At 44.3% G+C, this 24,078-nt stretch overlaps 1 protein-coding gene across 2 annotated transcripts in view; it reads left to right on the top strand.

Annotated features, from left to right (window-relative positions):
- Positions 1-24,078, top strand: part of TERF2 (telomeric repeat binding factor 2) — a 984,850-nt gene that overhangs the window by 36,081 nt on the left and 924,691 nt on the right. For both annotated transcript variants that reach the window (XM_044081913.1, XM_044081912.1), the window contains exon 2: positions 2,590-2,685. In XM_044081913.1, the coding sequence (XP_043937848.1) occupies positions 2,590-2,685 (96 nt within the window). The remainder of the gene's footprint in view (positions 1-2,589; positions 2,686-24,078) is intronic.

The raw sequence follows: 24,078 nt of genomic DNA, 5'->3' as shown, positions 1-24,078 counted from the left end.
GTAGAATTGTAGACGAGCTGAGTGTTAGCTTTAGCTTCTTGATAAAGTTGAATAATTTCTATCTGCCTTTGGGAGAAATGACTATCCTGAATCCACGTTCAGCTTTGCATTTTTTATGGTACAACTCAAGATTTTTGCCGGAGTGAATCGTGAAACTACCTTGCATTGGACCTATGTTCTATCCAGTTTACTATAGTTAAGGAATTTGTTGCTTTCTTTAATGGTTATGCAGTTTTTTTTATTTGTACTTTTATCCTCTGGTAACTTGTACTATTTTCATTTTTGACACTCTGGTTTTTAGCTTATTTGGTTTACTTTTGTTATACAATTAAAATTTAAATAAAAAGGAAATTTGACAACTCTTGCTTGACTTTATTCATTTTTGGGTGGTGAGGTGGAGAATTATTTATTGTATGCTATGTTTTTTTTTTTTTTCTTTCTTTTGATAAATAATTTCGCGATCCCCTCTAAAGTTGGACAAGGCTCAAGATAGAACCACTTGCAAATCTTCTCCAGTGTGATTTAAAAACTGCACGTTACATTCCTCAAGGGGAACACACTGTTTGGGCATGCTCAGTACAGCTGCCGTTCTATGTTATGACAGACCTCCAGAGAAAAAGAAAGTGATTTAAATGACTGTGTTTTAGTGAATGTGTAATATGGCTGAGGAGTGTGGGAGTTGCTGTATTTTCGCATTCCTTTTGAGGTTTTTCCTCTCATTTTTTCACTGTTTAGATGGTAAATTATTCAGATTGTGGATAGATATAGCAGTACCTCTTTTCTACTGTAACTTATTGCTTAACTATCTCCTGAACCATGATAATGCAGATGTATAGAGCAAGTTGATTGCATTATTAGAAGTGCTGAGTAGTAGGGCGGCCACAGTGGTGCAGTGGTTAGCATTGCCGCCTCACAGCAAGAGGTTCTCCGGTTCGTTCCTCGGCTGGGGTGCCCTCTGTGCGGAGTCTGCATGTCCTCCCTGTGGTCGCGTGGGTTTCCTCCGGGTGCTCCGGTTTCCTCCCACATCCCAAAGACATGCTGCAGGTGGATTGGACACTCTAAATTGGCCCTAGGTGTGCGTGTGAGTGTGCCTTCTGTGGAAGGTTGGGCGCCGGGCTGGCAACTCGACACCGTAAAACTCCACTGCCATTCAATGTGCGGACAAGGTGATCCGCTGTGGCGACCCCTAACCGGGAAAAGCCTAAAGAAGATTAGAAGTGCTGAGTAGCCATATTTTTGTTGTAGTAAAGAAGCGTCAGCAGTAATAGTACAGTAGCCTAGCAGTCTTAATGCAGCAGTATCTCTGCATGTTCATTGAACTTTACCTATAAAAAAGCAGTGTACAGTTTAGTTTAAACATAGAAAGATAACATGAAGCTGCAGAAAATGTACTGTACTTCTACATGGTTGAGTACTAGATAACAGATTCTCCTGTATACTGTTTAACAGGGAACAGTCTATGCTTTCTGAGCAAGTATGTGGGAGTGTAGATTTTGTAGTGAGGGTAATGATAGCTTTTTACATTTAAGTGCTCATGCGCTGTGTTTTGATCACTTTGACTTTGTCCTTATGATCTGATACTGCCCACCCCCTCACCTTGAGTATTGTGAGTTACCCACTGAATGAATGCTGTAAGGTATTAAGCCTTTTACAACATTTTTGTCTTATTTTTTACTGTGTAGCCTTCATTGTTCCTTTGGAGTTCACAGATGGAAGAGAAATTTTAAGGTCTTGAAATACATCCTGGATGAAAGTTTTCAAGTAGCTAATTATGGGTTTGGAGGTTTTTTTTCTAAGAAATGTGTAGACAGATGACCAGATGGAAAGTGTATATTTTAAGGTGGTAATTTAGGAAAGCTGTAGCATATATGATCACAATATTTATTTTTGTATTTTTTTTATTTATATAATTGCTTCTTTTATAAGTTGCTGACCAGGTTGAGGTTGGATGCCACCATTTTTCCTGGTATCAATGACAGTATTGGTATAGCAGCTATACTTTAAAACACATTTTAGGTTAACGTGCATACCATTAGTGTATAAAGCAATTTATTTAACTTTGACAAAATGATAGTAATGTTTTGGCAAACTTTGTATTTATGTATGTGTGTGTGTGTGTGTGTGTGTGTGTGTGTGTGTATATATATATATATATATATATATATATATATATATATATATATATGTATATATATATATATATATTTATATATATATATATATATATATATATATATATGTAATTTTTAATTAATGCTAATGGAATTTTAACTTTTAATTATTCACTTGTTTAATGGGGGGGAGGGGTATAAAACGTTTGAGTTGGTAAGGATTATTGTTCTGAAGAAGTCCAACAGTAGTTGGATGAAGGCGCTAAACCTGTGGAGTGGTGAAAGAGTTTTGCACAAGTCTTTGTGTCCAGGGTGCCTTCATAATTGTGTCAGTTCTTTGGTTACCACGTTAGGAAAGCTGTGGCATACTTGATCACTATTTCCTCTGTGTGTTTTTTTTTTTTTTTTTTTTAATTTGTATAATTGCATCTTTTATTAGTTGCTGACCAAAACTCTCCATTTTGAAACATTTTTACAGCTCTTTTAGTGCGGCCACTACAGAAAAAGTCATCTGTCTTCAAGATGCTTCGGATGATGCAGTTCCTTTCTAGAATTAATGAGGGAGAAAACTTGGGTAAGCAGGGTTTGTTTATTCATTTATTTAGCTTTGCCTAGCATATTGTATTGCGTATTTGAGAGATTCCAAGACTAAACATTTCTGGAAGTGGATTGAGTTATTATTGGTAAATAAAATTATGTGCTTGATGAAGTTCAATGATGGAATTAATCATTTCTCCAAATCGTATTTCACATTGGAGTGTCAGGAGCAATGGTGGTGGTATGAGTCCGAAGCACATAGTTAAGTGCATTAATGTTTCATGGAGTAGGAAAAAAATAGCATTTATGTGCATGGTAGTGGTTTCTTCTGCGTTGCCGAAATGGTATTGTATTGACTTAGCGAGCAGACTGTTTACCTCTAACAGCAAGTTTGCATAGCGAGCTTGTATAATGATGGCGGGTTGCTTGGGCAGTAGCAAATTCCCATGTAACCTCCCTTGGGGACAGGTAATCTGTGATGTATACTGTTCACTTCTGAATGCAGATCATGATTCATTTGCATTATTTGGGGGGGGGGGGGTATACATATATATTTTTAAGCTTGGTTCCTTAGTAGTGGCCTTGAACCAAAGTGTATACGTGTGTTCAGGCTTTGACATGTATCTCAGAGAAGTAGTGTCTTTCCTCATAAAATATATACTACATACTTTGAGCTCTCAGATGGAACTGTACACTGACATGCATTGATACATATGACTCCAGAAATGTTAATATAAGAGAGTAATTTACTAATACTTACTGTTAGGGACTGTCTTCCTATTGATTTGGAAATGAAACTTTCCCAAGCTTTGACTTATTGCTGCTCATTAGGATAACTCAGAGCAGTGTGTCCAGTCTATTACGCTTCTCTCACTTTCACTTTTTCTAATTGTTAGTGTAATGTTTAAGGTGTCTAGCAAAGAGGTAAATGGATCATGTGAGAGAAGACCTGCAACAGTCAGGCAGGAGTGTTGAAGAGAGGCGAGTGACACTGAACAGAGTGAGATGGCTACAGATGATATAACACCTCAACCCCATGTAGAAAATGGGGAAAAGGAGGGTTGATGATGGTAATTACAGTGTAGTGTGTAAATGTTCTAATGAAGTCAAATTATAGACAGAAACACTTAACTATTTGATTTAAAACTAATGGTCGATAATGGTTTGGCATTTTGTTTCTAGATTCGTTTTCTGATACAGCTCCTTCCTTTACTCCATTGGTACAAAAGTGTTTGCATTTCTAATTTTTAAATGTTGGTGCAGCTTTCAGGTCAGATCTTTCCTCCTCCCTTTTCTACTTGTGACCTTGTCATTGTGCCATTGTAGTTGGCCCACTTCTGTTAGTATAGTGATTTGTGTTGCTGATTTTTGGTTGTATTTTTATTCAGCTGCTACTATTTTTTGGTTGAATTATCTGTAGAAAGCATATTCATGGTTACCATTGAATTTTGTTGATGGTTTCTTTTAAGATTCATGTGCTTTTTGCAGATTTCCAGTTGTGAATTTTGCTGTCATGGAGTTTAAGACATTGGGTTTTAAAAAGTTGGAAATCTTGGGAACAAAATTCTTTCCCAAGAGAAGTATGTTGCATGTTTCAGACATTGGTACTTGATGGGAGAATACAGCATATGTAAGGTGTTTGGCAAGTACACCTTGATCACATGACAAATTCTAAAGGATTGTTGCCTAGGGTGGACATATAACCCTGGTGAACCTTCTCTTCCAAATGGTCCAAGGATTTGGCATCAGAATTATCTAGATCTACAGGCTGGGTCAAGATGCCTAAAAAGAAGAAGGGAATAAGCCCATCTTATTTCTTTAAGAAGCTTTCACCTATCCCAAAAAAACAAAAAAAAAAAACAAAAAAAAAATGTTGAGATGCTTAGTAAATCTAGTTTATCAGAAGAGGTTGTCAGCAGAGTTGTTATCTTTCTAAACCTTATTGTGCACAATAGCATTTCTGGTCTCTATTTATTTATTAGTGTTTTTGTTGCCCCTGCTGACCATCAAGCCTTCCCAACTTGAACCCAAGCCCATTTATTTTCTAGTGGTTAGGAGCACTGCTAGATCCACTCGTGTGAACCATCACAAGGGTGGAGTGGGGTGGGAAGGGGGTTGCTGATAGTCATTCAGGCAGCCATGAGGGTTGCTTGTATCCATGTTAACATCCCCACAATAAGGACATTATTTTTACGTGACGCTGTAATCATACCATCTGGTGGGGGGTGGTGTATGCACTTTTATCACTACAGGGATGTCCAATACTCTATCTACTCATGAACACTCTCTTGCGTACAGTACACCCCTCCCTCCAAAACTGGCACTTGCTTTTCTTGCTGTTGAGCCTCTGCCCTTAGCACTGGAATTTCTGAAGAGCCATTCAGGAGTCGCCACACACTACTCCTGTAGAGCATGTGAGGCATTGTTGCTCATTCCCACATGTTCATCGTATTTCACTGTTGCAGTCATGACTGTAGGGTTCTCCCCTGCTGGCAGGCAGCCCCAGGTCGGCCAGAATCCCAAAGTCTGGGTCCGGCGTCGGCTGTTCAACCATGCTCCCTGACGTCAGAGCGCCAGGAGTACAAAGCCGACAGCCGACGCCATCTTCTCCAGTCTTTCTTGCCGTGCGGTGGTAGCAGTTCGCAATTGCCAGTCGGCGGACTCCTGACTAATTTTACTGATTTACTTCGGTCCGAAGACTTTCTTCTCCACTCAAAGCTAAGTACCCCGTTGGGGAAACTTTTTCTTGCTCCACTCCGATGTCAGAAAAAGTTAATAATTGTATTTCATGTGGGAAGCAAATGCCTCATAAGGATTTTCATTCTTACTGTATTCCTTGCTTGGGCCCTGACCACGACGTAGCTAGTTGTCTGTTTTGTGCTAGATTCAATCAACAAACAATTAAGCGAAGGTACGATTTTGCTTTTCATTACTTCGGTAGGCACTTTAACTACAAAATGTCGTCTGATACGGTCCCGGCTTCCGGAGTTCACAAACGTCGCAAGGATAAAGACAGGCCTCCGAGGTCCAAATCTGATAGTGCACAAGCGGAGCCAGCTTCAGGTTTGGCCGTCGTCAGTGAGGCGCTTTTGCAGCCCCTGTCGTCGGCCATTTCAGAACCGACGGCCGAAACGGGCTCTCATGAGGAGCCAACCAGGACTTTAAATATTTCTGTTGCAGGACCTTCGGACAATGCTCCTTCAGATGGGTCCGGAGCCGCTGTGCAGGTACCGGCTTCCGAAGGGGTTTTCAGGCCTACTCAGCTACTAATAAAGGCAAAGACAAAGGCAAAGACTCCTTCAAAATCAAAGACTTCTACACAGGCTTCTGAACCGGCTCCCAAGTCACAGAAACAGTTACTCAAGATGGCGGAGGATTTACTTACTATGATTAGGGGTTCTCATCCCCCTCCAGACAAAAGGCCAAGGCAGGATGTTTCTTATGATTCCTCTGATCAGGCTTCTGTTTCCTCAGTTTCTTCTGATCAGGAATATTCTTTCCCTCCTTATGAGGATTCTGATGCTGAAGAATCCATTCCTTCAGCTTCTCCTCCTGAGGATTTCTCTTTTGGGGAAACTTTGCATGAAATGAGGGAACATTTCCACTGGGAAGGACAGGAGTATTCGGAATCCAAGAAAAGGCTGAGGGAATTTCTTCTTCTTCCCCAACATAGACCCCTGGCTATTCCTCCTGTTTTGGATATTGTGGACGATGCCTTTTCGGAGGCTAACTTAACCCCCTGACTCTCTTCCTCCTGCTCCTGTGAAGCCTGATAGATATTACATGGTTCCTGATTCCCATCAGTTTTTATACAAGAACCCTTCTGCTGACCCTGAAACCATTTCTCAGGGTCCTAAGGGAGCTAAGGCCGCTTCTGCCAAAAATCCTACTCCTACTGAAAAGGGTTCCGATCCTTAGAAAGATGGGGCAAAAAGGTGTACACTTCTGCTACTTTGTCCATTAGGGCTTTAAACTGTCAGATGTTATGTGATCCTATCTCGCCTACATTCTGTACTGATGGGCTCGGAGCCGATCCCTCGGCTCAGACTCAGCACGCTATGCTATAGAGCGAGGCCTCTTATTGGCCGAGCTATTTCTTATCCCAGGATGCACCACCACTAATCCCCCAGATCTCGTTTGCCGCTTACAAGCTAAGACGTGGTCTCAACTTGGCTGGGCTAAGTACTAATTTATTTAGACTTTTCCTGTCGGGAATTTGCTCGTTTTCAACCCAAAAGCTGTTTTAACAGCTATTGTTGTGATACGTGTGTGTATTTGGTGATTTTGTTGAGAAATTTGTCTTTTTCGTTAAGGGAAAGTTTCCCGTTTTAGTTAGAGGGGCCTTCCCCTTTTTGCTATTCTAGCGTTTATTTGTGGGTCAAGTACCCATTTTAGTTAGAGGGTCTTGACCCTCTCTTTCTGTGTTTTTCTTGTGCAACTGTGTTATTGTGTTAAAAAAAAAAAAAAAAAAAAAAAACTTTATATTTTGAACTTAAACTAGCTAGTTTTTGGTGTTATCTTAGATAGCTGTGTTATTTCTCTTTAGTCATTTCCAAAGAGCATAAACCCTCTGGGTTTAAAAAATGCACGAGGTGTGGTTTTAAGATGTCCATAACGGACGACCACTCCTCGTGCGTTTATTGTTTAGGCGCCAAGCACCTACAAGAATCATGTAGCGTGTGTCACTCCTTCTCATCAAGGGTCCTCCAGGAGAGGAAAAACAAATTAATCCTTAAGGGGTTAATTAAGCCATCCTTCGAGGAGGCTTTATCTTCTTCTCCCTCTCCTTCAAAAAAAAAAAAAGAAAGCGTCGGCTCCGACCAGTCAGTCGGAACAGACTGCCAAAAAACCTAGGCAGACTTCTCCATCGGCTCCACGGACTTCGGAGCCGAGGCGGATCTGCCTCGATGCCTCCAGTCTCGACCCTCTGGTTTCGGAGCCGAGGACTGGGGCATCGAGGCGGGTCACCTTCATCGGCTCCACTGATATTGGAGCCGATGAGGGTTGCCGCTCAGACTCTTCCCTTCGAGCCGAAGTCCTCATCGGCACCGAGGGAAATTGCCTTGAGATCTCCCTCTGAGCCGATAGTTATAGAATCCATTCGGAGCCGGTCCCCTAGTCCTTTGGAGCCGATGGAGAAATCGGTTCGGACCCGATCGGTATCGTCCAGATCATCCAAGATGTCTGATTCGGACATCGACAGGGTGCTCCTAAGACTCTTCCAGTCTCCGGTGTTCCAAAAGTTAGTTTCGGCTCCAGCCCATTCGGCTTCGGAGCCGATGGTCCACCTTGCTACAATGGTGCCTCCTCCAACAGCCACGGCACCGTTGGAGCCGGTGCTGGTGGAACGGGTGGAGGTTTTAGGGTCGGGCCCGACCCTTACTCCAACTCCGGCTCTTGGGTCGGAGTTCGGTACGCGGACTTCTTCCTTCGGCCCCGGGGGGGATGCTTCGGGACTGATGTTTTTGGTCCCAAGTCTTCCTCTCGGTGCGTCGGCTGTGGGGGTGCCGTCTACCGTCGTGGCCACGGAGGTGGGACCCTCCCAGGATTCTGGTGGTCCCGCCTTCAGGGCTATGAGGAGTGCGTTAGCCAAATCATCTTTGGCTACCTCCACGGTCTCCCCAGCTCCTTCCCTGCATACCGAGACTGGGTCTTTGGCAGTCCCCCTGTCCTTAGACAGCGGAGCCCCGGGGCCTGAGGTTACCCTCACTGGGGTTTCCCCTCCTGGAGGTCCTTTTGAAGCTTCTTCGAAGAACCCCCAGGAAAAGATTGTGCAAGAGGAAGCACGTTGACTCCTGATGAGTCTCTTACATCAGACACTGATCTCGATGATGCAGAAGGGTCCCCTAAGTCGTCCTCGGATGATGTCTCCTTTGCAGACATCCTGGAAGCCCTTAAACAACGAGGCGGCTGGCAGTCCAAACCCCTTCTGCTGATGAGTCTGTGTTCCTTAAGGCCTTGGGCTCAGCCCTCCGCCTCCTGGGTGTCTCCGCCCTTCGACGAGCTCTTAGATTTGATCTGTCGAAGGGCGTGGGAACACCCAGACTCTGTGGAATTGGTGCCTGCTCATCCGAATAAGTTCCTCTCGGCACCCCCTGAAAAAGAGTTTCTAACTAAAGGTGTGGCTGTAGATGCTTTGGTGGTGGCATCTGCTACCCAGCAAGATGTAGCAGAGGCTTCGACGTCCGTCCATCCTCCTAATAAGGAGTCTAGGAGCATGGATCGGTACGGGAAGCGCACCCTAAGTTCAGCGGCCTTTACATTAAGGTCCTTGAACTACCTTACGCACTTTACTAGATTTCAGAGGGATCTGATTAAAGAACTTTCTGATACCCTCTTGGGTAACCTGCCTGAGGAGCTGACCCAGACGGTTGGCTCTCAGCTGGCTACATTGTCGTCCATTTCGAACTCTTCCATGAGGCTCATTTCTTATGCGCGGCCGGAGTAGAGCGGCGGGTACAGGCATTGCTCTATGGAGACGAGCCTGGCTCCGCCTGTGTCATTTCGCGGAGGCCTTTAAGTCTTCCTTTGCCGACGCCCCCTTTGATGGGTCCTCCCTGTTTGGACCCAAGGTGAAGGACACACTGACCCGCTGCGAACAGGAGGGTAAGACTCTGACTGCCGTAGGGGCACGATTTTCCACTCCCTTTCGGCCTTATCCCAAGGCTAAAAGAGGAGGGAAAATGTGCTTCCGTAGATCTCAGAAGCCTTACCCCTCTCAGCAGGAGGATCCCCTTCCAGAGGCAGGGAGGGGAAATTCTTCCGGAAGACGCCGTCCCAGAGGCGGCAGAGGCCCTCGCAACACTGGAGACCGCGAGTCCTTTCGTGGCTCTTTAGCCTTTCACAGTCCCTGAGGGATTGCCCGACTGTGCAGCTCCGGAGCCAGTCGGGGGTCGTTTCTCGAAGCACCTAAAAGCCTGGGAAGGTATCACTCGGGATCGATGGGTGCTTCGAATTATCGCCGGAGGTTACACCATCCCTTTCTCTCACTCTCCACCTCAGTCCAAAAAAATCCCGGTCCCGCCACCCAGTCAACGGGATACTGCAGCCTCAGAAGTTTCAAAGCTGCTGCAAAAAGGAGTCATCCAACCGGTCCCCGCAGACCAGATCGGATTAGGGACTTACTCAAGATTCTTTTTGGTGCCAAAAAAGACCGGGGACTTGAGGCCCATTTTGGACCTCAGCATTCTAAACCGTTCAGAAAGTCCAAGTTCCGAATGGTCACCCTACAAACCATTCTCCCATTGCTGGAGAAAGGTGTTTGGATGTGCTCCATAGATCTCAAGGACGCTTATTACCATATCATGGTACATCAAGCGTCCAGGAGACATCTGCGCTTCAGCCTAGGAGGCAGTTATTTTCAGTTCCGTGCGCTGCCCTTTGGTCTCACCATAGCCCCCAGGGTGTTCAAGTGTTTGCCAGTTGTGACTGCTCACCTGAGAAGTCTAGGATTCCAGGTGTTTCCGTATCTAGACGACTGGCTCCTAACTGCCACCTCCAAGCATCTACTACTGCGGAGCCTACAAGCCACTATATCACTGGGCAATTCCCTTTTAATCACCTTCAATTGGCCAAAGTCTGTGTTGCTGCCATCTCAACGAATAAGATTCATAGGGGTAGAGAGAGACTCAAACCGAATGCGGGTCTATCTACCTACAGACAGAATACAAACCATACAGACTCAAGTTCGAGCCTTACTTCCCAGGTCCAAAGCCCCAGCCAGAGTGGTCCTGCAGCTATTGGGATCCATGTCCGCCACGGTTCTTCTAGTCCCCTTGGCAAGGTTGCACATGAGAATTCTCCAGTGGCTTCTTTCAGCTCAGTGGTCCTTTCAGGAACTCCCTCTGTCACCTCATATGGATCACGGAAACATGCAAACTGGACCTTCGCTGGTGGCTAGTGCCCTCCAATTTGGATCAGGGATGACCCTTTGTTCCACCTCCTCCTGCGGCCACTTTGACCACGGACGCCTCCCAGATGGGGTGGGGGGGGCATTCCCTGGGCAGGTCAGTCCAAGGCAAATGGCACCCAGAAGAGACCCTGCTTCATATCAACATCCTAGAAATGAGGGCGGTGCTTCTGTCCCTTCAAGCCCTTCACGATTACCTCCCTCAGGGCGTAATTGCCGTTCACTCAGACAACATGTCAGTTGTCTGGTACCTGAACAAACAGGGAGGGACCAGATCCTATCCTCTTTGCAGAGAGGCCATGAGAGTCTGGGAATGGGCAGTCTCGACCAAACGCTTTCTATTGGCTACTTATATCCCGGGCAAGTCCAATGTGATAGCCGACAGACTGAGCAGAACCATCCTCTCTCTCCTCACGAATGGTCTCTGAACATGACAGTTGCAAGTCAGATTTTCAGTAAATGGGGAGTTCCGTGTTGCAACCTCTTCGCGACTCCACTAAATGCAAAGTGCAAAAAATTCTTCTCCCTAACCCCGGCTCCGGGGAAGAGCCCCATGGATGCACTAGCCCGTCCTTGGCCCACCGGCTTGCTTTATGCCTTCCCCCCAGTTCCTCTCCTTCCCCGGGTGATCCAAAAGGCATCTCTCTTGGGGAGCAAAATGATCTTAGTTGCTCCTTACTGGCCTCGTCAAGTATGGTTTCCCTATCTTCGGAAATATGCTCTGGAAGGTCCATGGTTCCTGGATCAGATCCCAGACCTTTTGGTTCATCAGTCGGGACTATTCCACCAGTCCTTGCACACCTTAAAATTGACGGCTTGGCTCCTCCTCTTCCGACTATAGTCAGGAGTCATACATTGGATCCAGAGGTTGTACACATATTGTCTTCGGCCCATACGTCTGCTACAAAGAAACTGTATTCTAGCAAATGGAAAAGCTTTGCTATTTGGGCTCAACTCCAGGGCCTGGATCCCATCTCTATTCCCGTGGCAGAAGTACTAAAATTTTTAACTTCTCTTTTCAATCAAGGCTCTTCAGTCTCTACCATCAAGGTTCAATTGGCAGCGATTTCCAATTTTCACGAATCTATAAACCCACCTTTAATGAGCAACAGATTGTGTAAGACCTTCTTGAAAGGTGCTGCGCTTTTAAGACCTCCGATTTCTCATCCTGCTCCTCCATGGGATCTCGATGTGGTGATGTTCTTCATTCCACATTGCTGCAGTCCTAACTATTGGGTAGTCCGCTGTCCAGTCGGCCCGAATACCAAAGTATATGGCTGACGTCGGTCAGGGCGCATTAGACTGACGTCAGTACGTCAGGGTACTAATGCGCATGACCGACGTCATATCCTCAGTCTTTTTTGCCGCATGGTCCGATGCAGAAGCAATTTTGCGAGTGCAGGTTGGCGTTCTGAAAGTTTCTGAAGTCAGAGTTTCAGACCGAATCAAAGTTGGCTAAGTACCCCGTTGGGGAATATTTTGGTTTTTTCTTGCCTCAGTATTTAACCGGATGTCAGAAAAAGTGAATAACTGTATTTCTTGTGGGAAACAGATACCTCATAGGGATTACCATACTTTGTGTATACCTTGTTTAGGGCCTGAGCACGACGTTGTTGGATGCCGCTCTTGTGCTAGATTTAACAAACGCACTATTAAGAAAAGGTTAGACTGTGCCAGGTTAGTTTTTGGGAAGCGTTGTAATTATAAAATGCCGTCGGATGCTCCGACGCCCGCTTCGGCCAAAAAGCGCAAGGACAAAGCAGCAAAACTTAGAATTGAAGAACCGACAGTCCCGGACGTCGGTTCTCTAGAAGGCTCAGTGGAGCCGGAGGTTCTGCCAGGAGTTTCTTTGGAGTCTCAGGGAGAGACTTTACTGTTACAAGATGTGTCCTCTCAGGAAGTAGGCCAGGCTGAGGGGGCTTCTCAGGTGGCTGTTCTTCCCTCTCTTTCTAAGGTGGTTAGGGCCTCCCCTTCTGTTTCCAAGGCTTCTTTGAGAGGCAGGCCAAGTTTAGCTTCAGTGGGGGTTTCTCCTAGTGCTTCTGGGTCTTTGCCTAAGAAACATATGCTTAAAATGGCAGAGGATTTAATTACTATGATTAGGGGTTCTATGCCCCCTCCTGATAAGAGGCCTAGGGTGGAACCTGAGTTTGAGAGTTTTGAGCAATGTTCGAGGCTTCTGAGTCTTCGGCTGAAGACTTGCAGGAGTATCCTCCTTATTCTGATTCTGATGTGGATGATTCTACTCCTTCAGCTTCTCCTCCTGAGGATTTTTCATTTTCAGAGACTCTGCATTCCATGAGGGAGCATTTTAAATGGGAAGGTCAAGATTTCTCTGACTCCAGGAAGAGGCTTAGGGAATTCTTGTTTTTACCCCAGCATAGGCCTTTAGCTATACCTCCTGTTCTGAATGTGGTGGAAGATGTTTTTGCAGAGGCTTCCCTGAATCCAGATTCTTTGCCTCCTGCTCCAGTTAAACCGGATAGGTACTATAGGGTGCCTGAAGCTCATAAGTATCTTTTTAAGAGTCCTAGGGCAGACCCGGAAACGGTCTCTCAGGGGCCTAAAGGTGGGAAGGCCTCTGTTGTTAAAAATCCTGTTCCTCCTGATAAAGAGGCAAGGGCTTTGGATAGATGGGGAAAGAAAGTGTATACTTCTTCCACGTTAGTCATGAGGGCGTTGAATTGTCAGTTTCACATGTTAAAATATCAGAATTATCTCCTTTCACAATTGAAATCTAAGGTGGATGCTCTGGCAGAAGGTATTGAATGTAAAGAGTTGCAGGATTTAGTTCATGTGTCTGAACAGGTGGGTAAACATTCCCTGCAGTGTGGTTTTGATGCTGTGCAGGCCTCCTCGAGGGTGGCTGCCACTGGTTCTGTTCTTCGTAGGCACGCCTGGTTGAGGGATCAGAATTTAGCTGAGCATGTTAAAACAAGGATTTTGGATGCTCCTTTACAGTCTGATGTGTTGTTTGGTGCGCCTGTGGAAGCAGTTTTAAAGAAAATGGAGGACAAGGCTAAGTCTATGCAAACTGTTAAGGATTTTTTACAGGTTCAGCCTCTGAAGTTTAGTAGAAATTGGCCTACTAAGGGATGGACTTATCCTGCTTATGATTCTCAGTCTAGGGGTAGGTCTAGACGTGGTAGGGGCAGAGCTCAAGGTTCTTTTAGGCCTAGGACAGGAGTTCCCTGCTCAGACTTCTGGTGAGGGCAGGGGTCAGTCCTTTCGTAAGCAGACCCAATGACCTGCCTTTTCAGCTGCCAGTACATTCTCGCCTGGCAGCACCTTTGGGAGGAAGGCTGTCTCTTTTCAAAGAAAATTGGGATTTAATTACCCAAGACAGATGGGTTCTGGATATCATTCACCACGGTTACATGTTTTATTTCCATACCTTGCCTCCTTTCAAAGGCATGCCAGACATTCCTCCTCTACAAAGGACAGAGGCTCACAAGCAAATTTCTCTGTTGCTCGAAATAGGGGCCATTCAGCCAGTTCCTGTGCCAGAAAGGGGCCTAGGATTTTATTCTCGCCTGTTCCTAGTACCAAAGAAGGGGAACACGTGGAGACCAATTTTGGATTTATCTATCCTCAACACTTATCTGGACATTCCCAAGTTCAAAATGTTGACGTTACAACAGCTTTTACCTCTGCTGGGCAAAGATCACTGGATGGTAACTTTAGATCTCAGGGAAGCTTACCTTCATGTGCCTATAAGACTAAGTTGCAGGAAGTATCTGTGTTTTCGAGCTGGAAATTCTCATTATCAGTTCTCTGCATTGCCCTTTGGCTTATCTACTGCCCAGAGTATTCACAAAGGTTCTGGCTCCAGTGATAGCTTACTTCAGGCTAAAAGGAATTCAAATCTATCCTTACTTGGACGACTGCCTGATTCTGGCTCAAGAAAAGGAAGATCTTCTACAGCATTTGGAATATGTCATAGCAGTGCTAAGATGCCTAGGGTATTCTGTGAACGAAATAAAGTCCAGTCTAGTACCCTCTCAAGACATGTGCTTTCTGGGTGTGAGACTGAATACAGCAGCCCAGATGGCCTTTTTAACCCCGGACAAACAAAAGAATCTTTCCAGTTACTTCCATCAACTATCTCTTCAGTCCGGGCTGACTGCAAGGACAGTCCTTCAAGCCTTAGGGTTCATGGCATCTTGTATTCTGGTGCTTCCCAATGCCAAACTGCATATGAGGAAGCTGCAATGGTATCTCAAAATGTATGGACACAGCACTGCCAGGATTTGGACACTGTCATTCAAATAATACCTTGCATTCAAAAGGAATTTTTGTGGTGGGCTCAGGAATGTCACCTAAACAAGGGACTCTCTGTGACCCGGCCAGAGGCGAGTCAGATTCTAACGACAGATGCCTCAGACATTGCTTTCGGGAGCTCATCTAAATGGAAAGTGGATACAAGACAAGTGGCCTGTCAGACTACAGCATCTACATATCAACATGAAAGAGATGTTAGCAGTCCAGTTTGCATTAATGGCTTTCAAGGAGTTACTTCTTCCTGGACAGGTGTTGATTCTAACAGACAACACAACTGTCATGTGGTACATCAACAAACAAGGGGGAACACATTCTTACCCATTGTGCAGGCAAGCAATGATTTTATGGGAGACTGCGCTCAGCTTGCAATTAACTCTTCAGGCAAGGTTTCTGCCGGGAGCACAGAACTCCTTAGCAGATGTGTTAAGCAGACAAATCATGGATCCCCACGAGTGGAAACTGGATCTTCATGTATTTCAAAATTGACAGTGTCATGGGGAACTCCAGACATAGATCTGTTCGCTTCTCCACTAAACCAACAGCTGCCAAAGTTTTGCACAAAGAGGTTTCATCACACAGCTTGGAAAGTGGATGCTCTTTCTTTCAGTTGAAAAAATCTTCATGTGTATGCTTTTCCACCTCTGCCTCTTCTTCCAAAGGTGCTTCTCAAGGTCAGACAAGACAAGCCAAGGATGATTTTAATAGCTCCAGATTGGCCTCGCAGCACTGGTACCCATTACTGAGGAGTCTGGTAAGGAAGCCTCCATGGCCTTTACCCTTGATTCCACACCTGTTGTCTCAGAGGGACGGTCACCTGCTCAATGTCAAGCTTCACTCTCTTCATCTAACAGCCTGGCATATTCTGTTTTGAAAGACAGCAGGTCTCAACTTCCTCAACAAGTTTTAAATGTGATTATGGAAGCCAGAAGACCTAGTACAAGGAAAGTGTACGCAGAAAAATGGAGGAGATTTTTATTTTGGACTGCAGCAAAGAATTTGGAGATTTCTGAGCCTAATTTGAGTGTGGCTCTTCAATATCTTACTGAGTTACTGGACAAAGGTTTGTCTTTCTCTTCCATTAAGATTCATGCTGCAGCAATTTCAGCTCACTATGATTGTGACCCACCATTGTTTTCACATCCTTTGTTCAAGCAATTTCTTAGAGGGGCAAAGAATATAAGACCCCCACGTAAAGCTCCCACTCCTGCTTGGGATCTCAATTTTGTGTTGGAGAAACTTACTCTACAACCTTTTGAGCCTGCGGCTACTGCTGAACTGAAATACTTGTCATGGAAGACTGCTTTTTGTTGGCCATTACTTCTGCAAGAAGGGTTTCGAGTTGCAGGCCCTTATGGCGGTTGAGCCTTTTTGATTTTTCATAAGGATAGGGTATCATTACGCACTAATCCTTCCTTTATGCCTAAGGTGGTTTCTAGTGTGGCTTTAAACCAAACTATTCATTTGCCTACTTTTATGCAGATCCTCAAAATAAAGGGGAAAAGATTTTGCATACTTTAGATGTACACAGGCAATTGCGTTATTATTTAAGCAGGACTAAGGATTTTAGGCAGTCTCAGCAGTTGTTTGTTTCTTTTGCTTTGAGTTCAGGGCAAGCCTGTATCAAAACAAACTATTTCTAGGTGGATTGGGTTTTGCATTGCATTTTGTTATTCCCATCATGGCAAGGAGATTCCAGCTGGGATAAGGCCTCATTCCACTAGGGCTACTGCCACTTCAACAGCATTTTTAAGTAGGGTGGCAACTAAGGATATTTTGGAGGCAGCTACTTGGAGTTCAGTGCATACTTTCTCTAAGCATTATCACCTTCCTCTCTACTCTAAGTCTAGGGCTGGTTTTGCCACAGCTATTTTGCAAGGCATATTGTCAGCTCCTGCTTCTTTTTGATTTGCCAGCCTCCCTTACCTCTGCTTTGGGATTCTACCCAATAGTTAGGACTGCAGCAATGTGGAATGAAGAACATAGTACAGTTTTGTACCTACCATAAATGTAGATGTTCGAGGATCCACATTGCTGCAGTCCAATTTACCCTCCCTCCTTCCCTCTGTGTTTAGGGGTGGTTGTGTAGGTGAGGTTATATGCTGGTAATTTTGTATATATTGTACATATTTTTGGTGCAGGTATATTTGGCCTTGTCTTTTTAGGGTCTTCTGACATCTGGGGCAAGAAAAGACTGAGGATATGACGTCGGTCATGCGCATTAGTACCCTGACGTACTGACGTCAGTCTAATGCGCCCTGACCGACGTCAGCCATATACTTTGGTATTCGGGCCGACTGGACAGCGGACTACCCAATAGTTAGGACTGCAGCAATGTGGATCCTCGAACATCTACATTTATGGTAGGTACAAAACTGTACTTTACGTGCCTTAACTTCCTCCCCCTTCGAACTGGCAGCTACATGTGATCTAAAATTTCTATCGTGGAAGACTGCTTTTCTGGTGGCGATTACTTCTGCCAGAAGAGTTTCAGAGCTTCAATCTTTGTCTGTAAAACCCCCGTACTTGGTTTTTCACAAAGACAGAGTATCTCTCAGGCCAAATCCTTCCTTTGTCCCTAAAGTTTGTTCCAGTTTCTGCCTACAACAATCGTTAGAACTTCCAGTCTTTTTTTCCAAAATATTCTAACAAAGCGGAATTCATATTCCACACATTAGATGTCCACAGGCAGTTGCGTTTTTATTTAGACAGCACCAAACAAACAAGGAAAAGAGATCAGTTGTTTGTATCCTTTGCAGACAATAAATTGGGCAAAGCTGTCACAAAGGTCACTATTGCCAAATGGATCAGGGACTGTATTACTCAAGCTTATTCTTATTCTAACAAAGAGCTTACCACCTCTGTCAAAGCTCATTCTACAAGGGCTATGGCTACTTCGATAGCATTTCATTCTAAGCTTGCCATTAGTGACATTTGTGCTGCGGCTACATGGTCTTCCCCGCACACTTTCATTTCCCACTACAAATTGGATGTGGCATCTAGAGGACGAGCTTCATTTGGTTCCACAGTGCTCAGGAGTGTTTTCCAATGAGCCACCCAGGATTTAGGTGCTAGGACGCTGTCCCATCAGTACAGAATGTAGGCGAGATAGGATCACATAACATCTTTAGTTATGTACTTACCATAACTTTAGATGTTTGGGATCCATCTCGCCTACATTCCTAATAACCCACCCTCCTTCCCCCTTCCTTGGAGATCAGAGGATATCAGAAGGTCCGAATCCTGTTGTTTCATCTTGAAACATCTAACAATGTTATATAAACAAGTTGTGCATGTGTGCATGAATGCGGACAAACAAGATCTGGGGGATTAGTGGTGGTGCATCCTGGGATAAGAAATAGCTCAGCCAATAAGAGGCCTCGCTCTATAGCATAGCATGCCGAGTCGGAGCCGAGGGATCGGCTCCGAGCCCATCAGTACAGAATGTAGGCGAGATGGATCCCAAACATCTAAAGTTATGGTAAGTACATAACTAAAAGTTTCATATGTTTAAATACCAGCAATTTCTGTTGTCTCTTAAAATGATAAGGAATTACATGACTTATTGCATGCCACTGAACAGGTTGGGAAGCATGGTTTACACTGTGGATTTGATGCCTTGGAGGCTTCTTGTAGGGCTGCGGCCTCTGGCACAGTCATTAGGAGGCATGCATGGCTAAAGGAACAAAATTTACCTGAACAGGTAAAGGCAAAATTATTGGATGCTCCTGTTCAGCCTAATGTTTTGTTTGGATCGAAAGCTGAAGAGGTGATTAAAAAGATGGAGGATAAGGCGAAATCTATGCAAACAGTTAAAGATTTCTTACAAGTACAGCCTCCTAGATTTAGCAGGAATTGGTCTTCAAAAATTGGTCCTTTCCCACTTCAGACAGGCCTCAGAGGGGTAGATACAGACGTTCCAGAGGGAGGCCTCAATCACAAGCTGCTTATAGACAGACAGTGGACTGCTTCCACCCCTAGGGGAGGAGAGGACAGGTCACAGTCTCAAAGGAAACAAACTCAATGACTTCCTCTGTGGGGCTACAGTAACTTCTTCCCTTGGAAGCCCCTCTCGGAGGAAAACTCTCTTTTTTTTTTTTATCAAAATTGGACTCTAATAACCCGAGACAAATGGGTTTTGGATGTGGTTTTAAGAGGTTACAAATTCCATTTTCATACCTTGCCAAGGCCAAGTGGATGGCCAGACCTTCCAAAACATCAATGGATGGAGGCCTTAAACCAGGTGGAAGCTCTCTTGGCTATGAATGCCATAGAACTCGTTCCTCTTTCAGAGATGGGAAAAGGGTTTTATTCAAGGCTCTTTCTAGTCCCAAGGAAGCAAAACTCATGGAGACCCATTCTGGATCTGTCGGTCTTGAACACCTTTCTAGAGATTCCAAAATTCAAGATGCTTACTCTACAGCAGCTACTTCCAATGCTGTCCAAAAATTTATGGATGGTAACTTTGGATTTAAAGGATGCATATTTACACATTCCCATCAGGCAGGATCGCAGAAAATACCTCCGGTTCAAAGCCGGATCAAGGCACTTTCAATTCTCTGCGCTGCCCTTTGGATTATCTACTGCGCCCAGGGTCTTCACCAAATGCCTGGCTCCAGTAGTAGCTTACTGCAGACTCAAGGGAATTCAAATTTACCCTTATCTGGACGATTGTCTAATTCAGGCAGACAGCAAGGATGTCTTACTCCAGCATCTAGAATTTGTACAGAACCTCCTCAAATTCCTGGGATTCTCTGTAAACATAAAGTCAAATTTGACACCATCGCAACAGATAACTTTTCTGGGTGCACTTCTAAACACCACAACCCAGATGGCATTTCTGACATCCGAAAAACAGTTGCAGCTGGTTTCAACTTTCAGAACCTTGGCAACTTTAACTCATCTGTCTGCAAGGAAATTCCTGCAGGCTTTGGGTTGCATGGCCTCCTGCATCCTTCTCGTACCATATGCAAGACTACACATGAGGAAAATACAGTGGTACCTAAAAAGTGTTTGGTCTCAGCATTGCCGCAGTTTAGACATACTGATCTCCGTTCTTCCTTGCCTTCAAAAGGAATTTCTTTGGTGGTCCAGGGCATGTGCTCTAAAAGGGAAGCCCTTCTGCCTGCCTCTCAGATTCTAACCACGGACGCCTCGGATTATGCTTGGGGAGCCCATTTTCAGAGCAGTTGTTTGCAGGGCCTTTGGACAAAGGATCAGAAGCACCTGCATATCAATTTAAAGGAAATGTTAGCCGTTCAGAAAGCTCTATTGGCCTTCAGGAATCTTTTACAACCAGGACAACTTAATACGGACAGACAACACCACAGTTATGTGGTACATAAACAAGCAAGGGGGATCTCATTCCTACCCCCTTTGCAGACTAGCCATGGATCTATGGGACACAGCTCTATCTTGCAATCTGGATCTTCAGGCTCAGTTTCTACCAGGGAAACAAAACTTCCTGGCAGACAGTCTGAGCAGACATCTTTCGGATCCACACGAGTGGATGCTGGACACCAAAATATTCAGGATGATAACAGCAGTCTGGGGATGTCCTCACATAGACCTCTTTGCATCCTATCTCAATCATCAGCTACAGACTTTTTGCACCAGGATTTTCCACACAGAAGCTTGGAGAGTGGACGCCCTGTCATTCAGTTGGAGGAACCTCTCGGGATATGCCTTTCCGCCTCTCCCTCTTCTTCCACGGGTTTTATTGAAGATAAAACAGGACAAGCCCAAGATGATCATCTTGCTGGCTCCAAATTGACCTCTGCAGTTTTGGTATCCATCTCTAAAAAACCTATGCCTGGAGCCCCCTTGGGTTTTACCTCAGTCTCCGAACCTTCTGTCCCAACATCGGGGTCAGGTTCTACACTCATGTCAGAACTCTCAGCCTGGCGGCCTGGTTAATCCCAGGGCCTTTGATTTCTTCTTTACTGCCCAAGCAGGTTATGGATGTCATTTTAGAAGCCAGACGTCCTAGCACTACAAAATCTTATGCAGGAAAATGGAAAAGATTTTGTTCCTGGATGCAGGCTCAGGATTCTGATTCTCTTCTTCCCAACATTACTTTAATTAATTTTACTTTACTTGACAGATCTCTTACATAAGGGTCTCTCTTTCTCTTCCATTAAAATACATGCCTCTGCTATTTCTGCTCATTATAATACAGACCCTCCCATCTTTTCCCACCAGCTCATGCGACAGTTTCTCAGAGGAGCTAAGAACTTAAGACCTCCTAGATCTCCTCCTATTCCTGCTTGGGATCTAAACTATGTTTTGGAAAAACTAACCTTGCCTCCTTTTGAGCCTGCTGCTTCTTCTGACATCAAGTTTTTATCTTGGAAGACAGCCATCCTGTTAGCCCTAACCTCTGCCAGGTGGGTTTCAGAGTTACAAGCTCTAATGGCTGTGGAACCTTATATTATTTTTCATCAAGACAGGGTATCTCTGAGGACTAATCCTACCTTCATGCCTAAGGTGGTTTCCAAAGTGGCTTTAAATCAAACTATACACTTGCCAACCTTTTTCCCCACTCCTCAAAATAAAGGGGAAAGGATCTTACATTCCTTGGATGTACACAGACAGCTACGTTTTTACCTGAACAGAACCAAGGACATCAGAAAATCAGAACAATTGTTTTTCTTATGCTTCCAGTTCCCAAGATAAAACCATTTCAAAACAGACCATTTCTAAATGGATTGCTCATGGAATCCGATTTTGTTGTTCTCACCATGGAAAGCAAATCCCAGGAAGTATACGGACTCATTCCACCAGAGCTGCTGCCACTTCTGCGGCCTTCCTCAGGGGAGTTCCTACCAAGGACATTTTGGAAGCTGCAACTTGGAGTTCAGTGCATACATTTTCTAAGCACTACAATCTATGTCTCTACTGTAAGTCTAGGGCAGGCTTTGCCTCTGCAGTCTTGCAGGGCCTTTTAGCCGCCCCTTCCTCTTTATGACCACCTCCCTTTCTTTCAGCTTTGGGATTCTACCCTACAATCATGACTGCAATAGTGAAACACGATGAACATAGTACAGTTGTGTACACCTACCATAAATGTAGATGTTCGAGTGTCTTCACTGTTGCAGTCTGGGTTTCCCTCCCTCCTGTCCCCTCTTATTTTTACTTTTGTGTATACCCTTTTTCACCATTCTTCTGAGGTGTATTTGCAAAGGTTATGGGACCTTTTTCATTTTGGGACTCTTGACATCTGGGGCAAGAAAAACTGGAGAAGATGGCGTCGGCTGTCGGCTTTGTACTCCTGGCGCTCTGCCGTCGGGGAGCATGGTTGAACAGCTGACGCCAGACCCAGACTTTGGGATTCTGGCCGACCTGGGCTGCCTGCCGGCAGGGGAGAACCCTACAATCATGACTGCAACAGTGAAGAAACTCTAACATCTACATTTATGGTAGGTGTACACAACTGTACTTTTTAACCTCTTCAACTCCTGAGCTTCTACTCAACTCTGATCTCCTGGGTAATTGTCAGAGCTTTTATCCCTTTGCACCACAAAGTCAGGGCACACATTTCCTCATTTTCTTAAGCATAGTTAGGTAAATTTGCTACTTCTGGGCCTTGACTTCCAGGTCATTTAGTTCTTCTTGTCACTTGTTTTTTTAACTGACAGTAGACATCAGCTTGTGGGAAGATGTTAAGGGCACATCTGCAGGCATAGGTAGAGATGGGTCTTGTCCCTTTCCCATCTGGATCCAAGCTGAAGAGGGGCATGAAAGGGTTAACCTCCTTTTCCAGCACTTGCTCATCAGCCACGTTTTGGTGCCAGTCCTGGCAAAGACCGTAAACACTGACTCCACCCCTTACCCGTAATGCTCCTTGCTACTGTCTAGAGTTAAGATATTGTCTGCCTTACAAAGTAGGTAATGGTAGACCAGTGGCCATTGTCATATTATAGCAATGACACTATTTGTTATCTGTGACCTGTAATTGCCAGGAGTTCTCCACCATGTGTGGGGGCAGGTCATGCAGCCTGAGATGGCAGGGGAGTTGATCAGTTCTGTGTGCTTATCAGCATATCTGCAAGAGTGGGGAGGTAATCTTTGCACCCACCAGTATAACACCACATGTTTGTCCGTGGTTGCAGTCCTTTAGGTTACCCCATTGGAACCAGCCCATAAGCAGATGCTATTGGTTTTATGCATTACATTTGATCCTGAAAGGCAATCATTCACATTTGTATGCCAGGTATGAAATATGTTGCATACAGAGTGTCTTAACCATTGTTGTACACACCTTTATGAATAGCTTAGGGCTTTGGTAACATATTGGATAATGTTCACATATAGTGTCCTGACTTAAGAAGTCAAGATGATGACATTCCATCATGTGAAAGCATTCCCTTTTGCACATGGAAAAAATGATATCCTTTTATTACATATGTATTATACCACAAATAGAAATGAAAACCTTGTATAGCAACCACAGAAAAAATGGCCAGTGATCCAAAACTTAGAACAAACTTTTATTAAAATAACAAATAATAAAAGTTCATCAAACAATGAACATCTCTAGTGCCTGTGCTATTATGCCTTTACAGAGTATACCCTTCCCTCTGCCTTACTCTTCTTAAATACATTGCTTCATAAAACCATTCTCCAATTAAGCATTCAAGTTTGCTTAATTAATCACAACATGCATTTCCAATTGCATTCCCTGTTTAATCCACCAGGGGATAAGGTATTGTACTTTAAAATGAGAATAGATTATTTTTTCCATAACCTTCTTTTTAAGTTATCTATATATTCATCACATTACAGTTAATTTGTTCCAAAATTGTAGCTTGTAACTCTTGTGGGTTACTGTAATGAACATTTAAAAATTGAAGAGCCACAGGGTTTTCTGTTCTACCCTTTTTGATGTCCCTGATGTACCTAATGTGTTCGTTTAACCTAGTTTGAGCCTGAAAGGCAGTCATTTACATTTGTATGCCAGGTATGAAGTACCTTGCTTACGGAGTGTCTTAACCATTGTGTACGCACCTTTATGAATAGCTTAGGGTGTTTGATACCATATTGGATAATGTTCACGTATAGTGTCCCAAGTTCTTAAGAAGTCAAGAAGATGACATTCCATCATGTGAAAGCATTCTCTTTTGCACATGGAAGAAAATTTATATCCTTTTATTACATATGTACTTGAGAATGTTACTCTGTTTACGGAGTGGGTGTGTTGGTGTAGGTTTTTTTTTTACCTTTAGCCAAGTTGTAAAGAAAAACACA

Source organism: Protopterus annectens, chromosome 8.part1 (assembly GCF_019279795.1).
Source record: "Protopterus annectens isolate FY-2018-M chromosome 8.part1, PAN1.0, whole genome shotgun sequence".
Taxonomy (NCBI): Eukaryota; Metazoa; Chordata; order Ceratodontiformes; family Protopteridae; genus Protopterus; species Protopterus annectens.
This window is presented reverse-complemented; position numbering and strand designations above follow the sequence as displayed.